This window comes from Heptranchias perlo, chromosome 1, assembly GCF_035084215.1.
Source record: "Heptranchias perlo isolate sHepPer1 chromosome 1, sHepPer1.hap1, whole genome shotgun sequence".
Taxonomy (NCBI): Eukaryota; Metazoa; Chordata; class Chondrichthyes; order Hexanchiformes; family Hexanchidae; genus Heptranchias; species Heptranchias perlo.
In genome coordinates this window covers 56,912,558-56,938,419 of record NC_090325.1, presented here as the reverse complement: position 1 = coordinate 56,938,419, position 25,862 = coordinate 56,912,558, and the positions used below count along the sequence as shown (strand labels likewise).

Genomic DNA, 25,862 nt, shown 5'->3' with positions numbered 1-25,862 from the left:
ATAAACTGACACCGTGCCAAAAAAGGAAATATGAGCAGTGACTAACAGCTCAGTCAAAGAGGTGGGTTTTAAGGAGGGTGTTAAAATAGGAGACGTGGAGAGGTTTAGGTCGGGAATTCCAGAGTTTAGGGCGTAGATGGCAGAAGGTACATCCACCAATGGTAGGGCAAAGGGAGTGGGGTATGCCAGCCACCTTCAGTAAGGCCAAGAAGAGATGTGAGGGATTGAGATATATCAAACTGTGAAAGTGTAGCATTTACAAACTCATCTGGACTCCTGTGATTGTGTAACTGCATTGTAATATACAATCCTGATCAACTAAAGTTTTTTAAATTTTAAACAAAACATTGCAATCCTGATAAATGCATAACTCATTTACATATTTTATAGCCATATTAAGAATTCTATAGACCTGGGATATAAAATACACAATTTTCAAACCTCATTCATTTAGGAAAGCAAAGTAAAAAAAACATTTTATGCAGAAGCAATCAGATTTATAATATATGCTGCTGTTTCTAGGTGAAACCCATTAAAAAGTTGGTAGTATTTAGTGTGCTGAGCATTACAAACTAGATAATTTAGTGATATTGAATATTTTGATATTGATTTTGTAAAGTGGCTTGATGAGAGATGCATTTTAATAAAAAAATCTGAATCTTGAATACAGTTGACAAAATATCTATGGTTTACATGAATTATATATAACTTAAATATGAAAGATTACATGTGTGAACATGAAAAACTAAGACTGATTTGTGGTCTGTTTCAAAGTCTGAAGGAATCATACTAATTTATAAATTAGTTTTTGAGAACAGTGAGAAAAGCAAAATCACAAAAATATTTATTTTTGCTAGACTTCACACAAAATGCCCCACCTGTTTGAGAGGGGAGACTTCCTTCCAAGACCAATAGCTCCCAGAATTCCAGAAGAGAGCCTCTCCTCTGCAAGATGACTCTGTTTCATTTGCAATGTATTTAGTATCCTCATCAAAAATTCCAGTGCAGTTACATCGTTCTGCTCAAGCTGGATCAATGTTAATTGCAATACTTTGTGCCACCACAGGAACAGCTTGACCTCATCATTTGCATTACTGTTTAAAACAAATTAGCAGTGTTAACTTTCAGCAGAATTCAAAATCTCTACCAGATTAATAATCACAATTCTAAAAGTCTGAAAAGGTAAATTTTATTTTTATAAAATCAAATCCATAATTCTGAGAATATCAACCCTTAAGAGCATCTTCAGATTCAGGGAAATCCCTAGTTGCCCTGGTTGACCACTCTTGTTTGTTTTCAGTTCACTTGCTACACAGTGAAAAAAATCCACTATTATAGAAATGAAGCTACACAAATATCAGAAATGCCTTTACTGCTGTAATTTTTACCCAAAGTGCCTAAAATATATAAAGCATAAACTTACATAACAATTATTTAACAAACTTTATTTGTGCTCGTCTTGTTATCCTTTTTTATTTTTAACTTAAATTTTACTGTTTTTCCTGTACATGTTCTGACTTTAAAATCTCTCTTTTAGCATTTTCCTCCATTATCCATTTGAAGATGGGAACAACTTTACAAGTATGTAGATTCCAAAGGTCATTTTTTAAACCATTCAAATGACAAGAACTGGAAGATTGATAGTCATATTATAGAAGCAACCCTAAAAACTTTGATGCATATTTCAGCATCAAAACCAGAAGTACCGCTGATACTTGATAGCGCCTGTAGCCTGACTGGACCTGGGCAAATAAACCTGGTGATGTTCAAAGGTTTAAAAGTATGTGTTTCCCCCCAGAAGATGTTACTTTTGGAGGTTTGATTATAAATTCTATTTGAAGTCTTAGCCGATTAAACTGTAGCACTGATGTCACAAATGCACTTCTTAACAGGTCCCATGGCACTATTCAAAGAAGAGCAAAGAGTTCTCCAGGCAGCCTGGCCAACGCTCCTCCCTTACCAATACCACCAAAAAAAACTAATCAATCATCTCATTGTTATTTGTGCAATATTACTGCGCAAATTGTCTGTCATATTTGCTTATGTAATAAGTCACAGCAATTTGAAGTAATTCATTGCTGAGAAGTGTTTTAAGACTTTTCAGAGACAGGATAATGCCCTGTATAATTTTGAATTGTCTTTCTTTCTTTATTATTTGACACTTGTTCCATTAAATTAAAACATGGAATTGGATTTTTTTCTGACACAGTTGTGGGTCTGGACATGAAGGTTCCATGCAGATTAAACAAAGCACTCTCTTATGTCAGCCTGGCATTTCCATCTCCATTTAAAAGAAAATTAACAAAATTCTTTCAGATCCACTTAAAATATATAGTTCCCATAAGATACTCTTATTTAATCAATATTACCTAGGAAAGACTTGCTCTATCCATTTGTTAAGTAGAACTAGCATTTTCATTTCATTGGACAAAGTCTGCTCCATGTTCAAAAGCTGAAGAATGTACACATAAAGCGTCAAGTAACTTCCCAAATCCAAGCACTCTTTCAGAAATTCTTCCGCAGTTAGTTCCGGCACTTGAAGAGATACTAAAATTGGTCCCCATCCAAAATACTGATCAAGACATGCTCCTAGACAAAAATAATACACATCTTACTTACTAAAACCATAAAAATAAGTAAAAACAAATTAGAAAAATCCGTTTCATTAAAGACCATCATTGCTATAAGTGCACAAATAAGTTGCTTGGGCAGAATTATTTTGTACAAGTTTTTAGATTGGAAGTTGGCATATGTTTAAAAAAATAAAATGGTTGCATATAGTGACACCACTATTCCCGTCCAGAATGGAGATATGATTTTACGGGTGATTCCTGTTTACTGCGGTTCGCTTTAAGTCCTGCCGGCTGTAAGTCCTGGCCCGCCTCCAACTCATTGGCTGACAAAGTGGTGTCAGTAGTCACAGTGCTATCTGTTTAACTAAGCCCCCATGCACATGTTGGGCACCTCTGAATGAAAACCATTCTAAAATGTAAGATGCAAACATCTATAGTATATGTTGGAAGATTCCCCATTGTCTCATACTGATCTGAGATGCAAGGATACACAATTCTGAGATAGCTGATTCGTCTGGTGTTTCAATTAATTTGCCTTTAACATCCTAGACAGCTTGCCTCTTGCTGGAAGTTAACTCTGTGAACTTAATGTTCCAGGTCAAATAGGTAAAAATCCTGAAATGTTACAGGCACATCTACCTTGGTAAAATATATTTATAGTGTGAAGAAAATGAAATCAGTTCCTCAAACGTACACATACTACTTACCATCCTTGAAATAAGCCATGATGCAGCCTTCAGTCATTTCTGCCATGTGTTTGACAGATGCCAGACTTTGACAAGTTGCAGTCAGTAGTGGTAATACCAGATTATAGTGGACCTTAGTCTCGGTCCAAGACCTTAAACTCACTCGCAGTGATTCTGCTGATGTAACACTGGTGTTATTTAGCATCATCAGTACTTCCATAAAAAGGCTGCTTATTGCCATGTGACGCATTTGATTGTCCACATCTGAGGAAGGGATACGAAGAAAAATACTACTCATGAAAAACCGATGATTAGTCAGTAAATTTAACTAAATAATACAATAGGGCAATTACCAACTTACCTTCAGATGTACCTGATTATGATTTTTGAAAGTATATTTATAAATGCAGAAATCTGGAACTCTTTCTCCCAAAAGTCTGTAGATGCTGGGTCAACTGAAATTTTCAAGACTGAGATTGATAGATTTTTTATTAGGTAAGGGTATCAAGGGATTTGGATCAAAGGCAGGTAAATTAAGTTGAGGTACAGATCAATCGTGATCTGAGTGAATGACGGAACAGGCCTGAGAGGCTGAATGGCCTACTCATGTTTCTATGTTTCTTCCTATTTAAAATAAACTTTCGTGTGTGTGCTTGAGTGTGTGAGCATGCATCTGGGCAAGTTTTCACCATATCCACAATGTGGTTCCTACACTTAAGGCAATCCTTACTGTGAGTGAAGCACACCTGAAGTTATTAAAGGTAAGTGAAAGATTAGCTGTAAATAATGGTACAAGCAACTGCAGTCTCATGTAGCTTGCTTGACTGTCTTTGGCAATCTTAGAAGAATTTCACAGTTCTTTCCTAAATTGATGATGAGGGGTAGAGGCAAAATGGGTTGATGGTGGATGTAGGCTGCAACATGTCTGGATGGATCAGTTGGTCTTTCCCTATCTTTTTTTGTATGTTCATGTTTGATTCAGAGCAGTGGTTGGGCATCTCATCTCTATGTTGTTCCTGTTCCATTCACATAGAGATGCTGTGGCAGTACAGATGGCCTATTGCTTCTACATTTTCCACAAATATATGATCAAGTGTACTTGTTTTCAAGCTGTTATAGCAAGATGAAAAGCATGCCACACAGTGCACAATGTAATAACACACATAAAAGCTACAACACTAATATTTAGAAATTGCATTAATCAAAATTGGAAACCAAATTACCACTGACATAAGAAAACAAACTACACCCGAGATAGTTTTCAGACTGCACTGACCTGGTGGGTTAAAAATAACAATATCATCCAATAGCTTTATCATCTCATGTTCTAGTTGAGCATGGACTATCTGAGCATTCTGATCCAAAGTGATGAGGCACTGGACAACTTGGTGGACATATGCCCTGCATTTATGTGTAGCATCCTAAAGAAACCATAGGTACAGAATTAGCAATTAAAGTACTCACATTTCATTGTATTCACTAATACGAGATTAAAGTAAAAACAATTTCCTCATAGATACAACTGTGCTTTTATTATGTGAACACGGGATATTTAGAAATTTCCTACGCAATGATCAAACCAGATGAATGGAAGGCTATAATTGGTGCATAGCTTTCACATTCATCATTTACGACTAAATCAATCTGAATTTTTCTCCCCTCTTGGCCCTTACTGCTGAACTAGTTGTTCAGTGTCTTTCTTCTCTTTCATGCATCCGTTGTAGAGTTCTGGTTGTATAGAATCTGGGGTCATTCTGCAATAGTGGATTCAGAAATTCACAACATCCATACCAGCATGGGTTTCAGGGTAAAACAAGTGGCAGGTATTATTTAGCCTCAACTTCATTGGTTTTGTTTTCCAACATTTATAACGAGTTTGCATTGATTGCACTGCACATTGGGATGCAGGTTGTGTCTGATCTCAGAGATGCTTTGATGTCACACACATACTATTATTGAATAAATGTATGAGCTGATCTGTAGTATAAGCACAGAGATACATTTAGTCAATCAGTGAATAATGTCCAGAGGCAAGAATGGTGGTGCATCATGTACTGGAAGACAATGATTACTTTCCTAATTCATGTAAATTCAACATATTTCATCCTGAACCAAACAAATACAACTCTTTCTATATCTACTTACAATGTGTATGTTCAAGGTTTCACTAAAACCTGCAGCAACTTTTAAAAGCTTCAGTATCAGTTCAGCTGATGGATCTTTTAAAATGACAACAGAGGGTGAGTAGTGGCTACTGAAGTAGCTGATGACATTTTGGTATGATACAATGTCCACAAAATGCCAGGGTAGTGCACTCGATTGCCCAAGAAGGCTCTGTAATGGAGATTCCTGCAGAGGTGAGCATTAACAGTTCGGTTAGTAAAACCTAACTTATGAATACATTTAAATAAATAAGCATGATTATTTAGCATTTTTCATCAAAGGATCCACGTTGGAACAGTAAAATTCTTCCAAATCATCTAAGAATCAAATAGGTGTAACTGCACCCATATGCTTGTGAAGATTTCAATTTTTCTAGAAGCAATATTTTGCATCACTTTTCAAAACCAATATATCACAGTAACAAAAATTTAAAAAGGTACAAAAATACACATGAATTTATTGAAATGTCAAGTTTCTATACTGCTACTTTTGGACAGTGGACAAAAATACCACTGCAAATCAGAATTTTTGTACTTATCAAAATAAATATTTTTTTCATAATACAAAAGCCATCTAATTGATGTTCTCTTAATTCCTAATGCTGGTTATAAACCTACATTTCGGAAATGTAAAGAGCACACATTGCCCATTTTAGTGCTTTTTACTTTCTTCCTTTTTCCTCAGGTTTCCCACACCAAACTTATCCCTGGCCAAAAAAGTGTTGGTGACATTTTCCAGTCATTTATGTTATTTCTTGGAGATGCATCCAGTTGACCGCACCTGCTGATTCTATCACCCCCACCACCCCCTCCCTGGAGCAAGGCACCATAAGTTTCTGTTCCTTTTTAAATCTCCAAGTTTGTAGTTCGTGACAGTGAACATTGCGATACCTCTACTAGTAAGGATGACTTTGTAAGTTTAATGTCCTTGAATTATGCGATCAGCTTTAGTTGCGCAGATAGTTAGTTATATCTCACATTTGGCTGTGACATTTGGCTCTGTGCACATGGACTTAAGTGCAAATTTGCTAGCTTTCCAAAATTCTAAAATAAAATTTTAATCTTGCATTTTTAGAATTACTTTTCTGGATCAGTTATAAAGTAGGCTTTCTGAATTACATTTTAGCTGAGAAAATGGTATCAATTACAACAAACAAATTACCATGATGTTCAGTTACTCAAAAAAATAAAATAGGATCTTTTGCTTTAATAAGGTACTGTACTTTTTAAAGGTCTCGAAAGCTAGTCAAGAGAATAAAATACAAAACTACTTACTGGTTTACTTATAAGTTCATCCTCTTTTGATAGAAAAACCATCATAAACAACAAATAGACAACCATAGTTTGTGTTTGCAAGAGGGGTTGGGGATTCCAAGCATCAGAAAGAACACTGACCCAGTTAACTTCACACAACAAAGTTCCTAAAAATAGGAAACAGCTCTTTGGACTTCCTCTCTCGACCTGGAAGACAAGATCAATAGCTGGGTATTAAATACTGAGAATCACCATCACGGTTTATGCAGAGCTAAACTAAAATAACACTAAACATAAACACTGAACAGTTGAATATTCCACTGAACTATTAGAGAGTCACTGCCAATTACAATCATATCTCCACAAACAAAAAAAAAGAAAAACCTGGCGTCTTACACTGGTGTTGACCTGAAAGAGCCAATTCCCTTAGCTCACAACACCTCCTCTGCAACATTACTCTCCACTGATACTCCCAAATATTTCTCCATCTCAGACTAAATTTGGATGGACATCTTCGCTCTACTTAATGATCTAATGGCTGACCAATCCATATTTACATCATCTGGCAATGTCCTTTTTCATTGCTTTAGCAATGATGGAGTTATTGATTTTTAAGCGGTTATAACTGCTTGACCAGGAGTGCCAGAAAGCACCATTCGTCTTCATTTGAGTGTAAAAATATTTGAATAGTACTACAGTGCAAAACTGTTAAATGAATAATTATTTTGCCGAGTAATTTTATTCACTTAACCGTTCCATTGTTTTATCAGTTTTAACTGTTGTATCAAGTTTGGCAAGAAGCTAACAATGGAATGCAAACTGGATTGCAATTACAGTACTGTAAAAGTAGTCACAGTTATAGATAACTGAAAATGTATTTATGTCACTTGCTTCATTACAATATACATATTATAGTGCAGCAAAACAAATCTTTAAAAAGAAAGGACCGTTAAAAATCAGATTAATTACATCAAAAAAAGCTTACATTTATATAGCGCCTTAACGTAGTAAAACGTCCCAAGGCGCTTCACAGGAGCGTTATTAAACAAAATCTGACACTGAGCCACATAAGGAGAGTTTAGGACAGGTGACCAAAAGCTTGGTCAAAGAGATAGGTTTTAAGGAGCGTCTTAAAGGAGGAGAGACAGGTAGAGAGGCAGAGGGGTTTAGGGAGGGAATTCCACAGCTTTGGACCGAGGCAGCTGAAGGCATGGCCACCAAAGGGGGAGCGATTAAAATCGGGGATGCACAAGAGGCCAGAATTGGAGGAATGCAGAGTGATCGAGTTCAATGTAGTGTTTGAAAGGGGAAAAAGTGAATCAGCTGCTAAGATTCTAGACTTGGGTAAGGCCAACTTCAATGGGATGAGACAGAGACTGTCCACAGTAAACTGGGCAAATCTGTTAATGAGTAAAACGACTGATGATCAGTGGGAAATGTTTAAAGAAACATTTAACGTGATACAGAATCGGTTTATACCCCTGAGAGGCAAGAACTCTACTTGCCAAAAAAAACAGCCATGGACAACTAAAGAGGTAAGGGACAGTATAAGACATAAGGAAAGGGCACACAAAAAGGCAAAAAAGGCACAGATCCTGGCGAATGGGAAAGATACAAAGATCAACAAAGGGTCGCAAAACAGATAGTAAGAGCTACAAAAAGAGAGTATGAAAATAAACTTGCAAGGAATATCAAAACCAATACGAAGAACTTTTATAGTTATATTAGGAAAAAGAGGGTGGTCAGGAGCAGTGTTGGCCCCTTAAAAACTGAAAATGGGGATATTGCCATTGACAATGGGGAAATGGCGGACATGTTGAATAATTACTTTGATCAGTATTTACAGTAGAAAAAGAGGATAGCATGCCGGAAATGCCAAGAAAGCTAATATTGAATCGGGGACAGGGACTCGATAAAATTAACATAAGTAAAGCAACAGTAATGAAGAAAATAATAGCACGAAAGAGTGACAAATCCCCAGGACCAGATGGTTTCCATCCCAGGGTTTTAAAGGAAGTAGGTGAGCAGATTGCAGATGCCCTAACTATAATCTTTCAAAGTTCTCTAGATTCAGGAACTGTCCCTCTAGATTGGAAAATTGCACGTCACTCCGCTTTTTAAGAAAGAGAGGGAAACCAGGGAATTATAGACCAGTTAGCCTAACATCTGTTGTGGGGAAATTGCTGGAGTCTATAATTAAGGATAGGGTGACGGAACATCTCGAGAATTTTCAGTTAATCAGAGAGCCAGCATGGACTTGTGAAAGGTAGGTCGTGCCTGATAAACCTGATTGAATTTTTTGAAGAGGTGACTAAAGTAGTGGCCAGGGGACTGTCAATGGATGTTATTTATATGGACTTTCAGAAGGCATTTGATAAGGTCCCACATAAGAGACTGTTAGCTAAGATAGAAGCCCATGGTATCGAGGGAAAAGTACGGACTTGGTTAGGAAGTTGGCTGAGTGAAAGGCGACAGAGAGTGGGGATAATGGGTAAGTATTCACATTGGCAGGATGTGACTAGTGGAGTCCCGCAGGGATCTGTCTTGGGGCCACAATTATTCACAATGTTTATTAACGACTTAGATGAAGGCACAGAAAGTCTCATATCTAAGTTTGCCGATGACACAAAGATTGGTGGCATTGTAAGCAGTGTAGATGGAAACATAAAATTATAAAGGGATATTAATAGATTAGGTGAATGGGCAAAACTGTGGCACATGGAATTCAATGTGGACAAAAGTGAGGTCATTCACTTTGGATCAAAAAAGGATAGAACAGGGTACTTTCTAAATGGTAAAAAGTTAAAAACAGTGGATGTCCAAAGGGACTTAGGGGTTCAGGTACATAGATCATTGAAGTGTCATGAACAGGTGCAGAAAATAATTAATAAGGCTAATGGAATGCTGGCCTTTATATCTAGAGGACTGGAGTACAAGGGGGCAGAAGTTATGCTGCAGCTATACAAAACCCTGGTTAGACCGCACCTGGAGTACTGTGAGCAGTTCTGGGCACTGCACCTTCGGAAGGACATATTGGCCTTGGAGGGAGTGCAGCGTAGGTTTACTAGGATGATACCCGGACTTCAAGGATTAAGTTACGAGGAGAGATTACACAAATTGGGGTTGTATTCTCTAGAGTTTCGAAGGTTAAGGGGTGATCTGATTGAAGTTTATAAGATATTAAGGGGAACGGATAGGGTGGATAGAGAGAAACTATTTCCGCTGGTTGGGGATTCTAGGAGTAGGGGGTGACGATCCGGATTCTTTCCCCTCAGTCTGGTTCAGTAATAACTGAAGTCGAATACATTTTAAAGTTCAGCACATCTTTAATAGCAGGGTTCTTAGTCTGCAGCATTGATTTGGACTCCTGATAGAGTCCCTCTATGCTGGCAGAGCAAGAACCCTGCTATTAAAGATGTGCTGAACTTTAAAATGTATTCGACTTCAGTTATTACTGAACCAGACTGAGGGGAAAGAATCCGGATCGTCATTTGGTGGCAGCGGTGGGATCTTAACGGTCGTTCACCGAGAGTTCGCGGAGTAAGAGGCGGATTATCTCAGACACGGAGGAAGGAAATGGCGCCCCGATGTAAGTAGTCTTAATTTACTATGTCGGTTTTCCTCCAATCCGTCAGTCTGACGACGAATCGTCCAATCGCTAACACTCGCGTGGCGTCCTTACAAGATTCAAGTCAGTCTGGCGAATACACAGAAATAGCAGGAAGAGGTCAGTGGTCGAATATCACTGAGGGAATAACTTGTAAGCGGTAGGTCAGTGGTTAATATCACTGAGGGTTGTCAGGGTTTAAGTTCCTGATGATTGGATATAAACAGGAACTATTGATAAAACTTAGATGCCGCCAAAAAGGCTCAGGAATTAATATGGAAAAATAACAGAGGTACCACAGCCAAAGAACTAATTGCTTTATGGAGACAGTACTGTAAAAAATATGGATAGAATTAAATGACTGGACAAATGTTTAAAAGACAGAGACCCAAAAAAGAAAGGTTTTGTTGTTTAAGTGTACTGTCCCTTTAAAAAGCCTGTCCTTGATCAGTGTTTTTTTTGTCGGTGTTGTGGGCCACGCCCCCTTCTTACTGTGTCTTACGTGTTTTCTTCCTTTGTGTAATGTATCTGTCTTGTCGTGTGTTTAATTCTGATACTGCCGAATTAAAATTGGAGTTATTGAGGTTAAGTGACCTATTAAATTCTGGTTCTTATAAAGTGTGGGCATGTTAAATTCCAGACATGGGATCTTCAAAAAATTGGCATTTTGAATGTTTATTTTGTGATTGGCTGTGGTTTAAAAAGAGGTTAAAAATTAACGGGATAGATTAAAAAACTATCTAGTATCATTGTGATAGGAAAAGTCGGAAAGCTGGAACAGCTCGCAGCGTTGATTATAATCACATCCACTAAAAGTATGTGAAAAAATAGTGTGCAAAAATATAGTATAAAGCCATCCACAAATGTGAGAAGTAAAAAATCAGTCAAACCTGTGTGAAGTGAAATTTTGAAGGTGGGAACTTAATCTCAAAAGGGAGAAGGATCAAGTTACTCCTACCACAAGAGCAAGTTAATATTAACCCCTTCCATCCCAAGAAGCCAGACTGTCATGCCAAGAGCAGTTCAAACAGATAGAAATGACCCAGTCGGTTGAGAACTGTTTGAGGCTTGCCCAGAACACAGGTGAACATGAGGTAACAATTGGTATAGGTTATATTAGTAAAATTGTCCCAATCACTCGGAAACGCCAAAGGCTACAATTGACTGAGATATAAGTTTTCACGCTGCAGTGAAAAATTGATAAGAAAGGAATGTAAAACAAATCATATGAAAAGGAAGCATAGGTTAGACAATTGGAAGTCCATTACTTGAGCTATGTACTGACACAGGGTACTAAACGCCTATCAGTTTTACCCTGCCACAGTATGATAAGGAAGTTTTGACAAGTTCTGGGGCTATTCAATTTTATTTGAAATTAATAGTAGAATACAAGATCTGACCAAAGAGGGGAGACCTTCCCTGACAAATTATATAACTCGCATTGAGACTGCTAAGAAAACTCAACAATTAGATCAACACCTCCTAACTCAAGTGTTAAAACAAAGAGCGACATGGAATGGAGGGTGGACATCGTAAAAAGAGATAGGCAAATATGGAGACGTAAAGATCTGTGATAAGTGCCTTTGCCTCAGTTGTTAACACCATTGATTTGACAACATTAGATCAAAAGGTCAGAGATTTAGGGTCTCGCATTAAAGATATATTAAAAGATAAATGAAAATACAGATAAGGAATTGTCTGAGGATCAAATGCTGACCATATATTTGCAAAGGATAGCTACAGTGCTAGAAACACATGCCCAAACCATTAATAAATTAATAAAAGAGGAATATAACGTATCTTAGCAGGCGGCTGCTAATGATATCTGCTTAATGTGGTTACATCTTGAAAACACAGAGATCAGGACTTGGAGTTAGAAATTCCAGTCTGCAGCCCTGCGTGCATCTGCATGTGGAAGAGACAGTGTTTATTTCAGACAGGCTGCGTGCTTCAGAGAGAGGGAGAGAGTGGAACTAGGCAAATTCTCTCTCCTGTTTTGTTTTCTAAATTTGTTTCGGGTATAGGGATTATTCCTTTGGATAAATAAATAATAAATGAAGATTTGACAAATTAATCACTTGGGCTCTCAAGAAGAGCCGCAATGGATTTTCTGTGTTTCTTTTAAAACAGGTGACCCTGGTTTTTTTTTTGGGACCACGTGAGTGTTGATGGTGCAGGATTACCAAGAGTAGTTACAAAGTTACGGTGCAACCTTTGCTGGAGAAATTTGGTGCAGGAAACGATCCAGTGGTGTTAAAGATTTAAGACTTTAGCTGCAGACATCAGCGGATACCAAATGTCGCAGCGTGGTGATATCAACCTGATTCTCTTCTTTTGAAAACATTTTGATTTGTTTTGTTTTAACCTATTTGTTGTCTTCCGAGACAGAATGCTCGAGGTGGGGAGATATGGGAATTTCTCTAAAGTCATTGAATTGGGCATGATAAAAAATCAATCTGGCATAAATATACAATCTAGTGGAAGTCAGGAAAGTGTAGTTGAGAATAGTAAATTGATAGCTTTCTCGTGGAGATATTTGTGTCCTTGCCTATAATGAATAATGAGAAAACTACACTCAATAGCCTGGCCACTACCCTGACATCGGGACCATGCAGGGGGAGATAAGCACTCTAGATACCCCTGATCTTTTTGATAAGATAACCTGAAAACCTAAGAATGGCTACAGTGGACATAAAAGATACAAATGTATGTTGCCATCATCTGAAACGGAGACCAGGATGAAGAACATGATTACAAAGGCCTGTGGCCTGGTGAGCTATTGCAACCACTCTTTAAACAAACCAGTTGCTTTTACAGGACTGAATCCAACAGGACATATGATGTGTGCCATGGAAAATGTTCGGAAATACCATGAGGAAGAAGAGACTGGCCAGCAGAAAGTTAATATCCAAGAACACTAAGCTCATTCCTATGAGATGCTGCTAGTATGCGGAGATACATGAAGAAGATACATTGAAGAATGAGTCTCAGACAGGCTCAGTTACTTGACAACAGCACAACAGGAAAATGGTTAATGTGGTCCAGGCGAGTGAGAAATCCTTTTAAACAAGGCACTGACACATGGTCCATAGAGAAACCAACTAATTAATGAAACAGTCAGGAAACACTGGTATCAATCAAAAGGACTGAAATTAAAGTAAAGAGGGACACAGTAATTTGGATTTCCAAAATTCGGGGTTAGGTTCCCATCAGTTAACAATAAAATTGGGAGAAACAATATTTAGAAGATATCCGCACGATGGATACAAAATTACAAAATTATGAGGGGCCCAGATAAAGTAGACAGGAAGTACCTGTTTCCCCTAGCAGAGGGTTCAAGAACTAGAGGACGTAGATTTAAGTTGATTGGCTGGAACAAAATTAAAGGGATGTGTTACTAGACATGTTGTCACTGTGTGTCCACATAGTGTTGGACACAGCCTAGAAGCACAGTGTGGGTTTAATAATACCGGTACCAATCGGGATATTAACTGTACCATGGAGGCCCTAGAGGCGGATCTAAAACCCACTCAAGTGGTATATGCCGGAGAGGGCGAATATTGTGTTACAACTAATTTGAAAACGTTTAAATATGCCAATCTAACTTGTGATATTTTAAGTCCAGAATTCTACTCCATTTCTGAAGTCCTGGTTCGGATTGGACCCGAGGAACTGGTAGAGATACATCGGCATAACCTCACCACCGTACAAGTTTCTGAGAATGTCAGAAAGGACTTAAAAGCATATCAGGACACATTTGGGTATCTGACACCCCTGTTGCCTAAATACTTGGAAGCATTGCGAATGGAGATACGCCTCTCCCAGAAGGTTTATTATAACCTACAACAGGACAGTAACATTAAGCATGACATTGACCAAATTAAAGTCACCACCTGGTGAAATGACCTCTGGAATTTGGGACTGAATATACAGATCCATCTTTGGATTAGATTAGTTTCATATGTATTAGTCGTAGTGCAGTTTGTTGTAATGTGCTTCTTGATTTTCATTGCATGTAATAAATGTAAGCAGAGGATGAAGGGTTTGGCAAAGATAGTAAAACAGAGCCTGGGTGAGAATGTCCCCATTGTCTCTGTGGTTTCAACTAAGAACACATCTTAATGGTACCGGGAGTAGCACCCGCTGGGGTAAGGTGCATGTAAAAGGGAAGACAATTATAGTTTGATAGGATTATCAGATGCTCTGCCTCTCTTCCACCCGGACTGGTGGCCAACACGAAGGGAACCTGGTTAAGATGAGGTACAGCATCTAATGGGATATTGTAGGGAGAATTTGGATTAAGGGATATAATGGGGAGGGCACCAATTCACAGGTGTAAAATGGTCTGAAAGGTACCATTCAGTCTAGTTAGGCTGGAAACAAAATATAAATCACCATAGGATATTTGACTATGTTAGCCTTTTCAAACTAACATGAATAGGTTTAGCTGACCAAGGACATTCGCAGCTTACTTGAGAGATGTTTAGAAGGAGTCTGTTCCTGAGAACAGATAAGAGTACAAAGGCGTATTGATGAAACATGTCTGTGTTCTATTGGGACTTCTCTAGTTCAAGGGCTAGTCATATTCATTGTTATAATTCTTATAGTTTATTGCTTACTTAAATGTTGCTGCACTGCAGAATCTGCAGAACCAGTGAGCACCGTAATAATTGGTTATCATGATATGATAAAAGGGGGGAATGAGAATCCCTACGTGGTCAGTTTTTAGTAAAATATTAAAATGCCTACGTGGCAAAGAAGCAGAATGCAAAATGGTTAGAAAGGGTTAATTAGTTAGTAACTGAGATTGATACAAGTGGCCTGGCCCTCCTGCTGGGCCATATGTTTGCTTCGTCAGCAGGCCTGCATTGTCTTATCAATGATAGGTCTTTGATGTGAGTCAAGGACTGGTCTGAATGTCTCCATGTTTATGGCAGATCAATATAGGGAACGAGCTTAGCCAAAGTTGAAAGACATTCCAGGTTGGGAGATAAGGAACAGAAGGAACAGGGAAGAACATTCCAAGTTGGAAAGTGAGGAAGTTATCCCCTTTGATGTCTAACAGCAGCATGATCAGCACATGGACGATTTAGGATTGGCCGGAAATAATGTAACCTCGCATGGCAACCTATGCCCGGCTTATGATTGGTGTTGACCCTCGTTAAGTATGTTCCAACCCTATTCATCTGTATAAAAACGTGTGGATTTCTGTATGTTTTTGTTCTTGCTCTGCCAGCATAGAGGGACTCTATCAGGAGTCCAAATCAATGCTGCAGACTAAGAACCCTGCTATTAAAGATGTGTTGAACTTTAAAATGTATTCGACTTCAGTTATTACTGAACCAGACTGAGGGGAAAGAATCCGGATCATCAGGGGCACAGTCTAAAAATTAGAGCCAGACCTTTCAGGAGTGAGATTAGAAAACATTTCTACACACAAAGGGTGGTAGAAGTTTGGAACTCTCTTCCGCAAATGGCAACTGATACTAGCTCAATTGCTAAATTTAAATGTGAGACAGATAGCTTTTTGGCAACCAAAGGTATTAAGGGATATGAGCCAAAGGCAGGTATATGGAGCTGGATCACAGGTCAGCCATGATCTTATCAAATGGCGGAGCAGGCACGAGGGGCTGAATGGCCTACTCCTGTTCCTATGTTCCTATCTCGGAGGGTTGTAGGGCATCTAGCAATACCATCTAGTACTTAACAGTAAAACTAATAAACCATGGGTAGGTTATAAGTGTCACGAAGCTTGAGCAATAGCATCTGATGAAGCCGTTTTCACACTTAAACAAAAGCACATGTCGCATTGATCGCCAAAAGTGCTTGAGCCCTAGCACCTGAAAAGGTGAAAAAGACTCAAAAAGATTAGGCGATTTAAACACCTAGACAAAAACGCTTGTAAAAAGTGCTTTACACAATGATTGGCAAAAAACGCTTAATATATCGGCTTTAGAGAGGCTTAATGAATAAATCCAGATGTTTACAATTCATTTAAACATTTTATTCATTTAACAGGGATAGCTATCATTGGAAAAGACAGAAAGGGAATTTGTGCATGGAAATTTTATTCTCTTAAATGTTTTATTCTTTTATCAGGTCATTCATTAAGTGGGCTTGACTGTACTTACAATAAAAGCAGCAAGACACAAATATTGACTTGTACTCAGAACCTGTAAAATCAATAGTTATAGCAAAACTGTTGAATATACTTAACTTTGTTTGTAGAAAGTCTAAAAGCATATATTGAAAATTATATTGAAAGTCACATTAAAACAACTTTTCACTAAGTGACCTACTTTAAAGAACTCTTCCATTAAGGTTTGGTCAGGGGACAACTCTCTCCACGGCAGCTTTGAATATTCAGAATGGTAGGTATATAAGATATACTCAGGCATTTTGGGTAAAGTGCAAGTTTCACAATAATGCATCAAATGGAACCACAGAGCTCCTCGCTGGTCAGGAATTAGTTTATCTGTAAGGAAAAAAAGGAAGAATAATATTGGTGTGCAATGAAGAAAAAAATGCCACAACTGCTTGAGGCTAAAAAAAAAGTGAAGAAAACAGTTTATGCTTACGCCCATTATGTGGCATTTTCCTTGAAATTATCTAAACAACAGAGGATGCATTTCAAAATATAACTCACTGGATGTGAAGCACTTTGGGATGGTCTGACAATGTGATAAAGAGAAAGAATTTGCATTTATATAATTTAATATTATTGTATTGTGAATTACTTGGTACCTGGGATTAATATTAGTTATTTTTAAGCAATCATGAATAACTCCATAATTTTACACATAAACCTAATGCATATTTCTTAAAATCCCCCTTCCTTTCCAGAATTGAAGAATTTGCCTAATTAAATTAGAACTTACCTTTAAAACTTTGATGCAGATAATCAACACATTTAGTAAATAACTTCACCATCTCAGCTGCTACTGGAGTGTCGATCTCTAGCCAAGGATACGAACGGTTATTGCTGTAAATCAAAATATAATATTGGGATGCTCAACAAAACACAAATGAACATAGTGTGAATTGCAAATGGTAGCAATCAAAAATGGTAGCCTTTTGTGATAATCAAAATGATCATTCAAAATCACGTAATTAGTAGAAATAGGAAGATCTTAGCTGGTGAGTTAGTGGGGATGCCACAACTGACCTGAGGTGGGGGACAAAATGCTAACAGGAAAAGCACTTGGAATAAACTGTTGAAATTAGAGGCATATGCAGCTAATGAACATATTGACAATGTAGAAATGTTGATTTAAGCATTATGCAAAGAGATGGTACTAAGTCTTAAGTGTACTTTTGTCTTTAAGTGTAAGTTAAGTTGAGTTAGTAGTCTAATAAATGGAGACATAGTCCCGTCGAGTGCAGATCCTGTGCCATGTGGGAAGTCCAGGATGCTTCCCGTGTCCTGGACGGCCACAGGTGCAGGAAGTAGTGTCAGCTGGAGGAGCTCGAGCTCCGAGTTTTGGAGCTTGAGCAGCAGCTTGCATCACTGCAGTGCATCCGCGAGGCTGAGAGCGACGTGGATCGCACATTTCAGGAGGTGGTCATCCTGCAGCTTAAGAGAGTTGCAGGATGACCACCAGACAGATAAGGAGGACCAGGTAGGTAGTTCAGGACTCCCCCACGTGCATCTCGCTCTCTAACCAGTATTCAGTTCTGAATACTGATGAGGGAGTGGGTTCCTCTGGGGAGTGCAACCAGACCCAAGTCCACAGCACCATGGGTGGCTTAACTGTACAAAGGGGGAGGAGGAAGATCAGGAAAGCAATAGTGATAGGGGATTCTATAGTTAGTGGAACAGGCAGGCGTTTCTGTTGTCGCAGATGTGATTCCAGGACGGTATGTCGCCTCCCTGGTGCCAGGGTCAAGGATGTCACTGAGCGGCTGCAGAACATTCTGAAGGGGGAGGGTGAACTGCCAGAGGTCGTGGTCCATAGTGGTACCAACGACATAGGTAGAAAGAGGGATGAGGTGCTGTAGGCAGATTTTAAAGAGCTAGGAAAGAAATTAATAAGCAGGACCTCAAAGGTAGTAATCTCCGGATTACTCCCAGTGCCACAAGCTAGTGAGTATAGAAATAGGAGGATAGAGCAGATGAATGCGTGGCTGGAGAGATGGTGCAGGAAGGAGGGCTTTAGATTTCTGGGGCATTGGGACTGGTTCTAGGTGAGGTGGGACCTGTACAAGCTGGATAGGTTGCACCTCAACTGGCTGGGGCCAAAAGCCTCGCGGGGAGGTTTGCTAGTCTATTGGGGATGGTTTAAACTTGCTTGGTGGGGAATGGGAACCTGAGTGTAGATTCAGAAGGGAGAGAAGCAGAGCTGGAAATGGAAGACTAAAAATTAGTAAGTTTGGAAGGCAGAGGAAACAAAGATTAGAAAATAGGCAACAAAAGTGTTTGGCAGTGCTTAATGGTACATACTTCAATTCAAGGAGTCTAGTGAATAAGGCAGATGAGCTGAGGGCACTGATATACATGTGGAAGTATTATATCATAGCTATTACTGAAACATGGCTTAGAGAGGCAGGAATGGCAGCTCAACGTTCCTGGTTACAGGGTTTTCAGACGAGATGGAGAGGGGGATAAAAAGAGTGGCAGGGGGGGGGGGCGCGGTGGCCATATTGGCTAAAGAAACAATTACAGCTGTGAGGAGGGATGATATGTTAGAAGGATCATCAAATGAGGTTTTATGGATTGAGCTAAAGAACAAAAAAGGGGCAATCACACTGCTGGCAGTGTGCTATAGACCCCCTAGTGAGAGGGAGATAGAACAGCAAATATGTAGGCAAATTTCTGAGAAGTGCAAAAACAATAGGGCAGTAATAGTAGGGGATTTCAACTTAGACCATAAGACCATAAGAGATAGGAGCAGGAGTAGGCCATTCGGCCCCTCGAGCCTGCTCCGTCATTTAATGAGATCATGGCTGATCTGATTTTTACCTCAACTCCACTTTCCTGCCCTTTCCCCATATCCTTTGACTCCCTTGCTGATCAGAAATTTGTCTAACTCAGCCTTGAATGTATTCAATGACTCAGCCTCCACAGCTTTTTGGGGTAAAGAATTCCCAAGATTCACGACCCTCTGGGAGAAGAAATTCCTCCTCATTTCCGTCTTAAACGGGCGACCCCTTATTCTGAGACTATGCCCCCTAGTTTTAGATTCCCCCATGAGGGGTAACATCCTCTCAGCATTTACCCTATCGAGTCTCCTCAGAATCTTGCATGTTTCAATAAGATCTCCTCTCATTCTTCCAAACTCCAATGAGTATAGACCCAACCTGTTCAATCTTTCCTCATAAGACAACCCTTCCATACCCGGAATCAACCTAGTGAACCTTCCTCTGAACTGCCTCCAATGCAAGTATGTCCTTCCTTAAATTAGGGCACCAGAACTGTGCGCAGTACTCCAGGTGTGGTCTCACCAGCACCCTGTACAGTTGTAGCATGACTTCCCTGCTTTTATACTCCATTCCCCTAGAAATAAAGGCCAATATTCTGTTTGCCTTCCAGATTACCTGCTGCACCTGTATGTTGACTTTTTGTGTTTCATGTACGAGGACACCCAGATCCCTCTGTACCGCAGCATTTTGTAGTATTTCTCCATTCAAATAATATTTTGCTTTTTTATTTTTCCTCCCAAAGTGGATGACTTCACATTTTCCCACATTATATTCCATCTGCCAAATTTTTGCCCATTCGCTTAACCTGTCAATATTCCTTTGCAGACACTTTGTGTCCTCATCACAACTTGCTTTTCCACCTATCTTTGTATCATCAGCAAATTTGGCCACAAGACACTCTGTTCCTTCATCCAAGTCATTGATATATATTGTAAATAGTTGAGGCCCCAGCACTGACCCCACTAGTTACAGATTGCCATTTTGAAAATTACCCTTTTATCCTGACTCTTTGTTTTCTGTTAGTTAGCCAATCCTCTATCCATGCCAGTATATTACCCCCAACACCATGAGCTCTTATCTTGTGCAGTAATCTTTTATGTGGCACCTTATCGAATGCCTTTTGGAAATCCAAATATACTCCATCTATTGGTTCCCCTTTATCCACCCTGCCTGTTACTTCCTCAAAGAACTCTAATAAATTTGTCAGACATGATTTCCCCTTCAGAAAACCATACTGACTCTCCTTGATTGTATTATGAGTCTCCAAATGTCCTGCTACTACTTCCTTAATAATGGATTCTAGCATTTTCCCAATGACAGATGTTAGGCTAATTGGTCTATAGTTACTTGCTTTCTGTCTCACTCCCTTCTTGAATAGGGGTGTTACATTTGCAGTTTTCCAATCCGCTGGGACCTTTCCAGAATCTAGGGAATTCTGGAAGATTACAACCAATGCATCCACCATCTCTGTAGCCACTTCCTTTAAGACCCTCGGATGCAAACAATCAGGTCCAGGGGATTTGTCAGCCTTCAGACCCATTAGTTTAGCTAGTACTTTTTCTCTACTGATAGTGATTGTTTTTAGTTCCTCCCTCCCCTTTGCCCCTTAATTTTCTACTATTATTGGTATGTTATTAGCATCTTCTACTGGGATACAATCAGTGTAAAAGGTATAGAGGGCGCACAATTCTTAAACTACATTCAGGAGAACTTTTTTTAGCCAGTACGTAGCAAGTGGTGGGGGCGGGGGGGCAGTTCTGGACTTAGTTTTAGGGAATGAAGCTGGGCAGATGGAAGAAATATCAGTGGGAGAGCATTTTACTGGTAGTGATCATAATTCAGTTAGATGTAGCATAGTTATGGAAAAGGACAAAGATAGAACAGGAGTAAAAGTTCTCAATTGGGGAAAGGCCAATTTTACTAAGCTGAGAAGTGATTTAGCAAAAGTGGAGGGGAAACAGCTACTTGAAGATAAATTAGTGTCAGAGCAGTGGGAGGCATTCAAGGGAGAGATAGTGAGGGTTCAGAACAAACATGTTCCCACAAAGAAAAATGGTGGGACTGCCAAATCTAGAGTTCCCTGGATGACAAGAAGCATAAAGGGTAAGATATGGTAAAAAAGGGAAGCCTACGTCAGATACCAAGAGCTCAATACTGCAGAAAGCCTAGAGGAGTATAGAAAGTGTAGAGGAGTATCGAAAGTGCAGGGGTGAAATTAAAAAGGAAATTAGGAAAGCAAAAAGAGGGCATGAAAAAATACTGACAAGTAAAATCAAGAAAAACCCAAAGATGTTTTATAAATACATAAAGGGCAAGAGGGTAACTAAGGAAAGAGTAGGGCCTATTAGAAACCAAAAAGATAACCTGTGTGTGGAGGCGGAAGATGTGGGTACGGCTCTTAATGAATACTTTATGTCTGTCTTCACAAAAGAGAGGGACGATGCAGAGGTTATAGTTCAGGAGGAGTGTGAAATATTGGATGGGTTAAACAGAGTGAGAGAGGAAGTATTAATGGGTTTAGCATCTTTGAAAGTAGATAAATTGCCAGGCCCGCATGAAATATATCCCAGGTTGTTAAGAGAAGCAAGGGAATAGCAGAGGCTATTACCATAATTTTCCAATCCTCCCTGGCTACAGTTGTGGTCCCGGAGGATTGGAGGACTGCTAACCTTGTACCGTTGTTTAAAAAGGGAGAAAGGGATAAACCGAGTAATTATAGGCCAGTCAGTCTAACCTCGGTGGTGGATAACTTACTGGAATCAGTTCTGAGGGACAGCATAAATCGTCATTTAGAAAGGCATGGGTTAATGAAGGACAGTTGGCATGGGTTAATCAAGGACAGTCAGCATGGATTTGTTAAGGGAAAGTTGTGTCTGACTAACTTGATTGAATTTTTTGAGGAGATAACAAGGAGGGTCAATGAGGGTAATGCATTTAATGTAGTCTACATGGATTTTAGCAGGGCTTTTGACAAGGTCCCACATGGCAGACTGGTCAAAAAGGTAAAAGCCCACGCGATCCAAGGGAAAGTGGCAAGTTGGATCCAAAATTGGCTCAGTGGCAGGAAGCAAAGGGTAATGGTCGATGGGTGTTTTTGTGACTGCAAGGCTGTTTCCAATGGGGTACGGCAGGGCTCAGTACTTAATGATTTAGACTTGAATGAAGGGAACATGATCAAGATGTTTGCAGATGATACAAACATTGGCTGTGTGGTTGATAGTGAGGAAGAAAGCTGTCGACTGGAGGAAGATATCAATGGATTGGTCAGGTGGGCAGAAAAGTGGCAAATGGAATTCAATCTGGAGAAGTGTGAGGTAATGCATTTGGGGAGGGCAAACAAGGCAAGGCAATACATAATAAATTACAGGATACTAAGAGGTGTAGAGGAACAGAGGGTCCTTGGAGTGCATGTCCACAGATCCCTGAAGGTAGCAGGACAGGTAGATAAGGTGGTTAAAAGGGCATATGGGATACTTTCCTTTATTAGCCGAGGTTTAGAATATAAGAGCAGGGAGGTTATGCTAGAACTGTATATAACACTAGTTAGGCCACAGCTTGAGTACCACGTACAGTTCTGGTCACATTTCAGGAAAGATGTGACTGCACTAGATAGGGTACAGAGGAGATTTACAACGACGTTGCCAGGGCTGGGAAATTTTAGTTATGAGAAATGATTCGTTAGGCTGGGGTTGTTTTCTTTGGAACAAAGGAGGCTGAGGGGAGATTTAATTGAGGTGTATAAAATTATGACAGGACTAGATAGAGTTTATAGGGAGGACCTATTTCTCTTAGCAAAGGGGTCAGTGACCAGGGGGCATAGATTTAAAGTGATTGATAGAATGATTAGAGGATAGCTGAGGAGAATTTTCTTCACCCAGAGGGTGGTGGGGGGTCTGGAACTCACTGCTTGAAAGGGTGGTAGAGGCAGAAACCCTCAACTTATTTAAAAAGTACTTGGAAGTGCACTTGAAGTGCTGTAACCTACAGGGCTACGGACCAAGTGCTGAAACGTGGGATTAAGCTGGATAGCTCTTTTTCGGCTGGCACGGACACAATGGGCCAAATGGCTTCGTTCTGTGCCGTAACTTTATGATTCTATGGCACAGAATTTTAAGATTGGTCCATTATGCAAATCAAAAGGATTGCATTATTGGATAAGGCAAGATATATAAAAAAAACACTTAAATTTCCAAAGTGCTTTTAATGGAGCAAAATGCCCCATGGTGCCTTAGGAAGGGAAATCTGCAACACAGAGCAGATATTGGGAATTGGGAGTAATCGGAGGAGGTGCCTTTTAAAGCTGAGGAGAAATTAAGCAACACAGGTGTTCAGGCAAGATGTTCCAGAAAGTAGGGCCGCTGCCCCCTCATCCCAGTGAGGTGAGATGCGCAGTAATCCCGATTTAGAAGGGCCGAGAGTGTGAGTTGAGAAGTAGGACTGCAGAAGGTTCCAGAGATAGAGTGGAGTCAACCACAGAGGGATCTGTAGATAAGGGCAAGGATTTTGTCAACATATTGGAGGATGGGGAGCACGTGGAAGTTAGCAGGGCTTAGTGTGAGATAGGAAGCAGGCAGTGGAGTTCTGGATGAGTTGAAGTTAGTGTAGGGCGGAGCTCAGGAAGCTGTTGAGGAAACCATTGGAGAAATCGAGCTTGGAGGTGACAAGGGTATGGGTGAGGATTTCAGTGGTAATGGGGGCCCTAAATATAGATTAGAGGGTCCCAGTGAACTTGAGGTTCAGGATTAAGCTTTAAGAGGCTGGGGAGGAATTCTATAAGGAATTCCCTATTAGTGATGGTACTTGTCTGTATCATCACCTTTCTCTTTTAGTTACCGTTTCATTATCATAATATATATAAAGCAGGAATGGACCCCTTATCCCTTTGCTTGTGTACCTTCAATATACTGTTGCATGAATCTCAAGTTGTCAAAATAGACAATGAAAAACTTCAAATGTCAAAGCATGTCTGATGAAAGGTGGTTCTGCAAAAGCAAATGACTTGACTGGATTATCTGAAAACATGCACTAGGGGGTAGTATTGTACCATGATCAAATTAATTGTAAACTTAAAAATGAAGTTCAAGAATTCCCTTATATGCATATTGTTATGAATAATGCCCTAATCTTGGAGCTTCATTACCTGCATGTACAGGGAAGCAATATATTCCAGTTGAAATAAAAGTTTCCATAACTACAATCAATTATTAAGGTGCTTCCAGTTTTGCAGTAAATTTACAAATGTATGTATTGCATAATCAAAATATGAAAATCAAATTTTTGTTTAGCCATACGTTTTGCACAGACATACAAAAGTAGTTACCTTGCTTCTTCTGTATTTAGCACCAGTAGCCATGACCTGAAAAGATCCAGCAGTTGTGCAAATACCACATGCAAACCTACAATGAAATGATCCCAAATCATTAACAAATATTGGTAAAAATGAAACTAGATTAAACAATACAGCTGGAGCAACAGTGGACAGCTTTGGATTATTGTTCATAATATAGATGAAAGGAAACTAGTGTGAAGTACCTAGTTTTACCTTTTCATATAATTTATAAATGACATAATAAAATAAGTTATATTGTGCCTACTAAGTGATCAAATTGTATAGTACATTAATCCAACAGTTAACCAGAGTGAAAAATTATTATGCACATTATTTGGAGCGGCCTCAATCACTGATATGACTTTCTTGCCCCCTGGAAGCAATGCTAATCTATCTTCCTTTTTATAAATTAGATGTTAATGACTTGGGGAAACACAAAGAGCAATGTGCATATTCTTAAGAAATAGTTAATTATGCTGAATTTCAATATTAAATAGTTTTTATAATCCTACAGCACCAAAACTATTTCTTCAGGAAAATTAATGCTTGAAACCAGGTAACACAAATTGTTTTTGTCCACTGAGTCCTGCTATGCGTTGGGTTAATTTTATTCTTAATCTAGGAATCTAAGACAGGTGACATTAAATTCTGGGGTAAAGTATTTTAGTTTTGAACAGAAATATATAGGGAACTTTTAGGGAAATAAACCATAAATTTCAATAAAGGGGGAAGGGAAGTCTAGGTGTTCTTTAGTTCAAGGCATTCCTCAATTCTACATAGAAACTAATAGACAAATGTATATTTCAAGTTTTTGTAGGAAGATCAATTCTATTATCCTCATCGAGTCCCTCGAGTTGGGTGTCTGGTACCATGGTAACATCACTGATGGGAGAAATATCTGTGTGTGTCCTGTAGTGGTTCCATAGTAAGCAGCAGGGGCCATGACTTCAGGTAGGCCTGATTGTTGCTCCAGAGTCTTGGGACCCAAGAAACCATGCAACAGAAATCTGCACACCTGCTTATTTACCCAATATATTCAGAAAATAACATTTAACTTTACATAAGTACTTGCCTGCAACATTAGATGATCTCTATGCCAAATTAATACATAATATTAAATGGTGTACTTTTCCTCACTGTAATTCAAAGCAATATTATAAAATATGACTATTTAAAGAAACAGCTTGTATTCATGTAGTGAATACAAGCTGTTTCACTACATGAATACAAGCATCAGGCCTTCACAAAAGTACTCCCATCCACTGAATTACTTATGAAGTGTAGTCACTGTTATGCACACAATTACAGTAGCAAGATCCCAAGAACAGCAAA

General features: G+C 39.2%; 1 protein-coding gene across 1 annotated transcript in view; it reads right to left on the bottom strand.

The window, feature by feature from the left end:
• The window catches only part of epg5 (ectopic P-granules autophagy protein 5 homolog (C. elegans)), a 182,076-nt gene that overhangs the window by 18,365 nt on the left and 137,849 nt on the right, over positions 1 to 25,862 (bottom strand). Inside the window, exons 34-42 of the mRNA XM_067985336.1 lie at positions 24,522 to 24,597; positions 17,161 to 17,264; positions 16,582 to 16,757; positions 6,697 to 6,882; positions 5,405 to 5,608; positions 4,536 to 4,680; positions 3,281 to 3,523; positions 2,370 to 2,589; positions 879 to 1,094 (exon numbers count right to left, since the gene is read on the bottom strand). Coding sequence (XP_067841437.1) covers positions 879 to 1,094; positions 2,370 to 2,589; positions 3,281 to 3,523; positions 4,536 to 4,680; positions 5,405 to 5,608; positions 6,697 to 6,882; positions 16,582 to 16,757; positions 17,161 to 17,264; positions 24,522 to 24,597 — 1,570 coding nt within the window. The remainder of the gene's footprint in view (positions 1 to 878; positions 1,095 to 2,369; positions 2,590 to 3,280; positions 3,524 to 4,535; positions 4,681 to 5,404; positions 5,609 to 6,696; positions 6,883 to 16,581; positions 16,758 to 17,160; positions 17,265 to 24,521; positions 24,598 to 25,862) is intronic.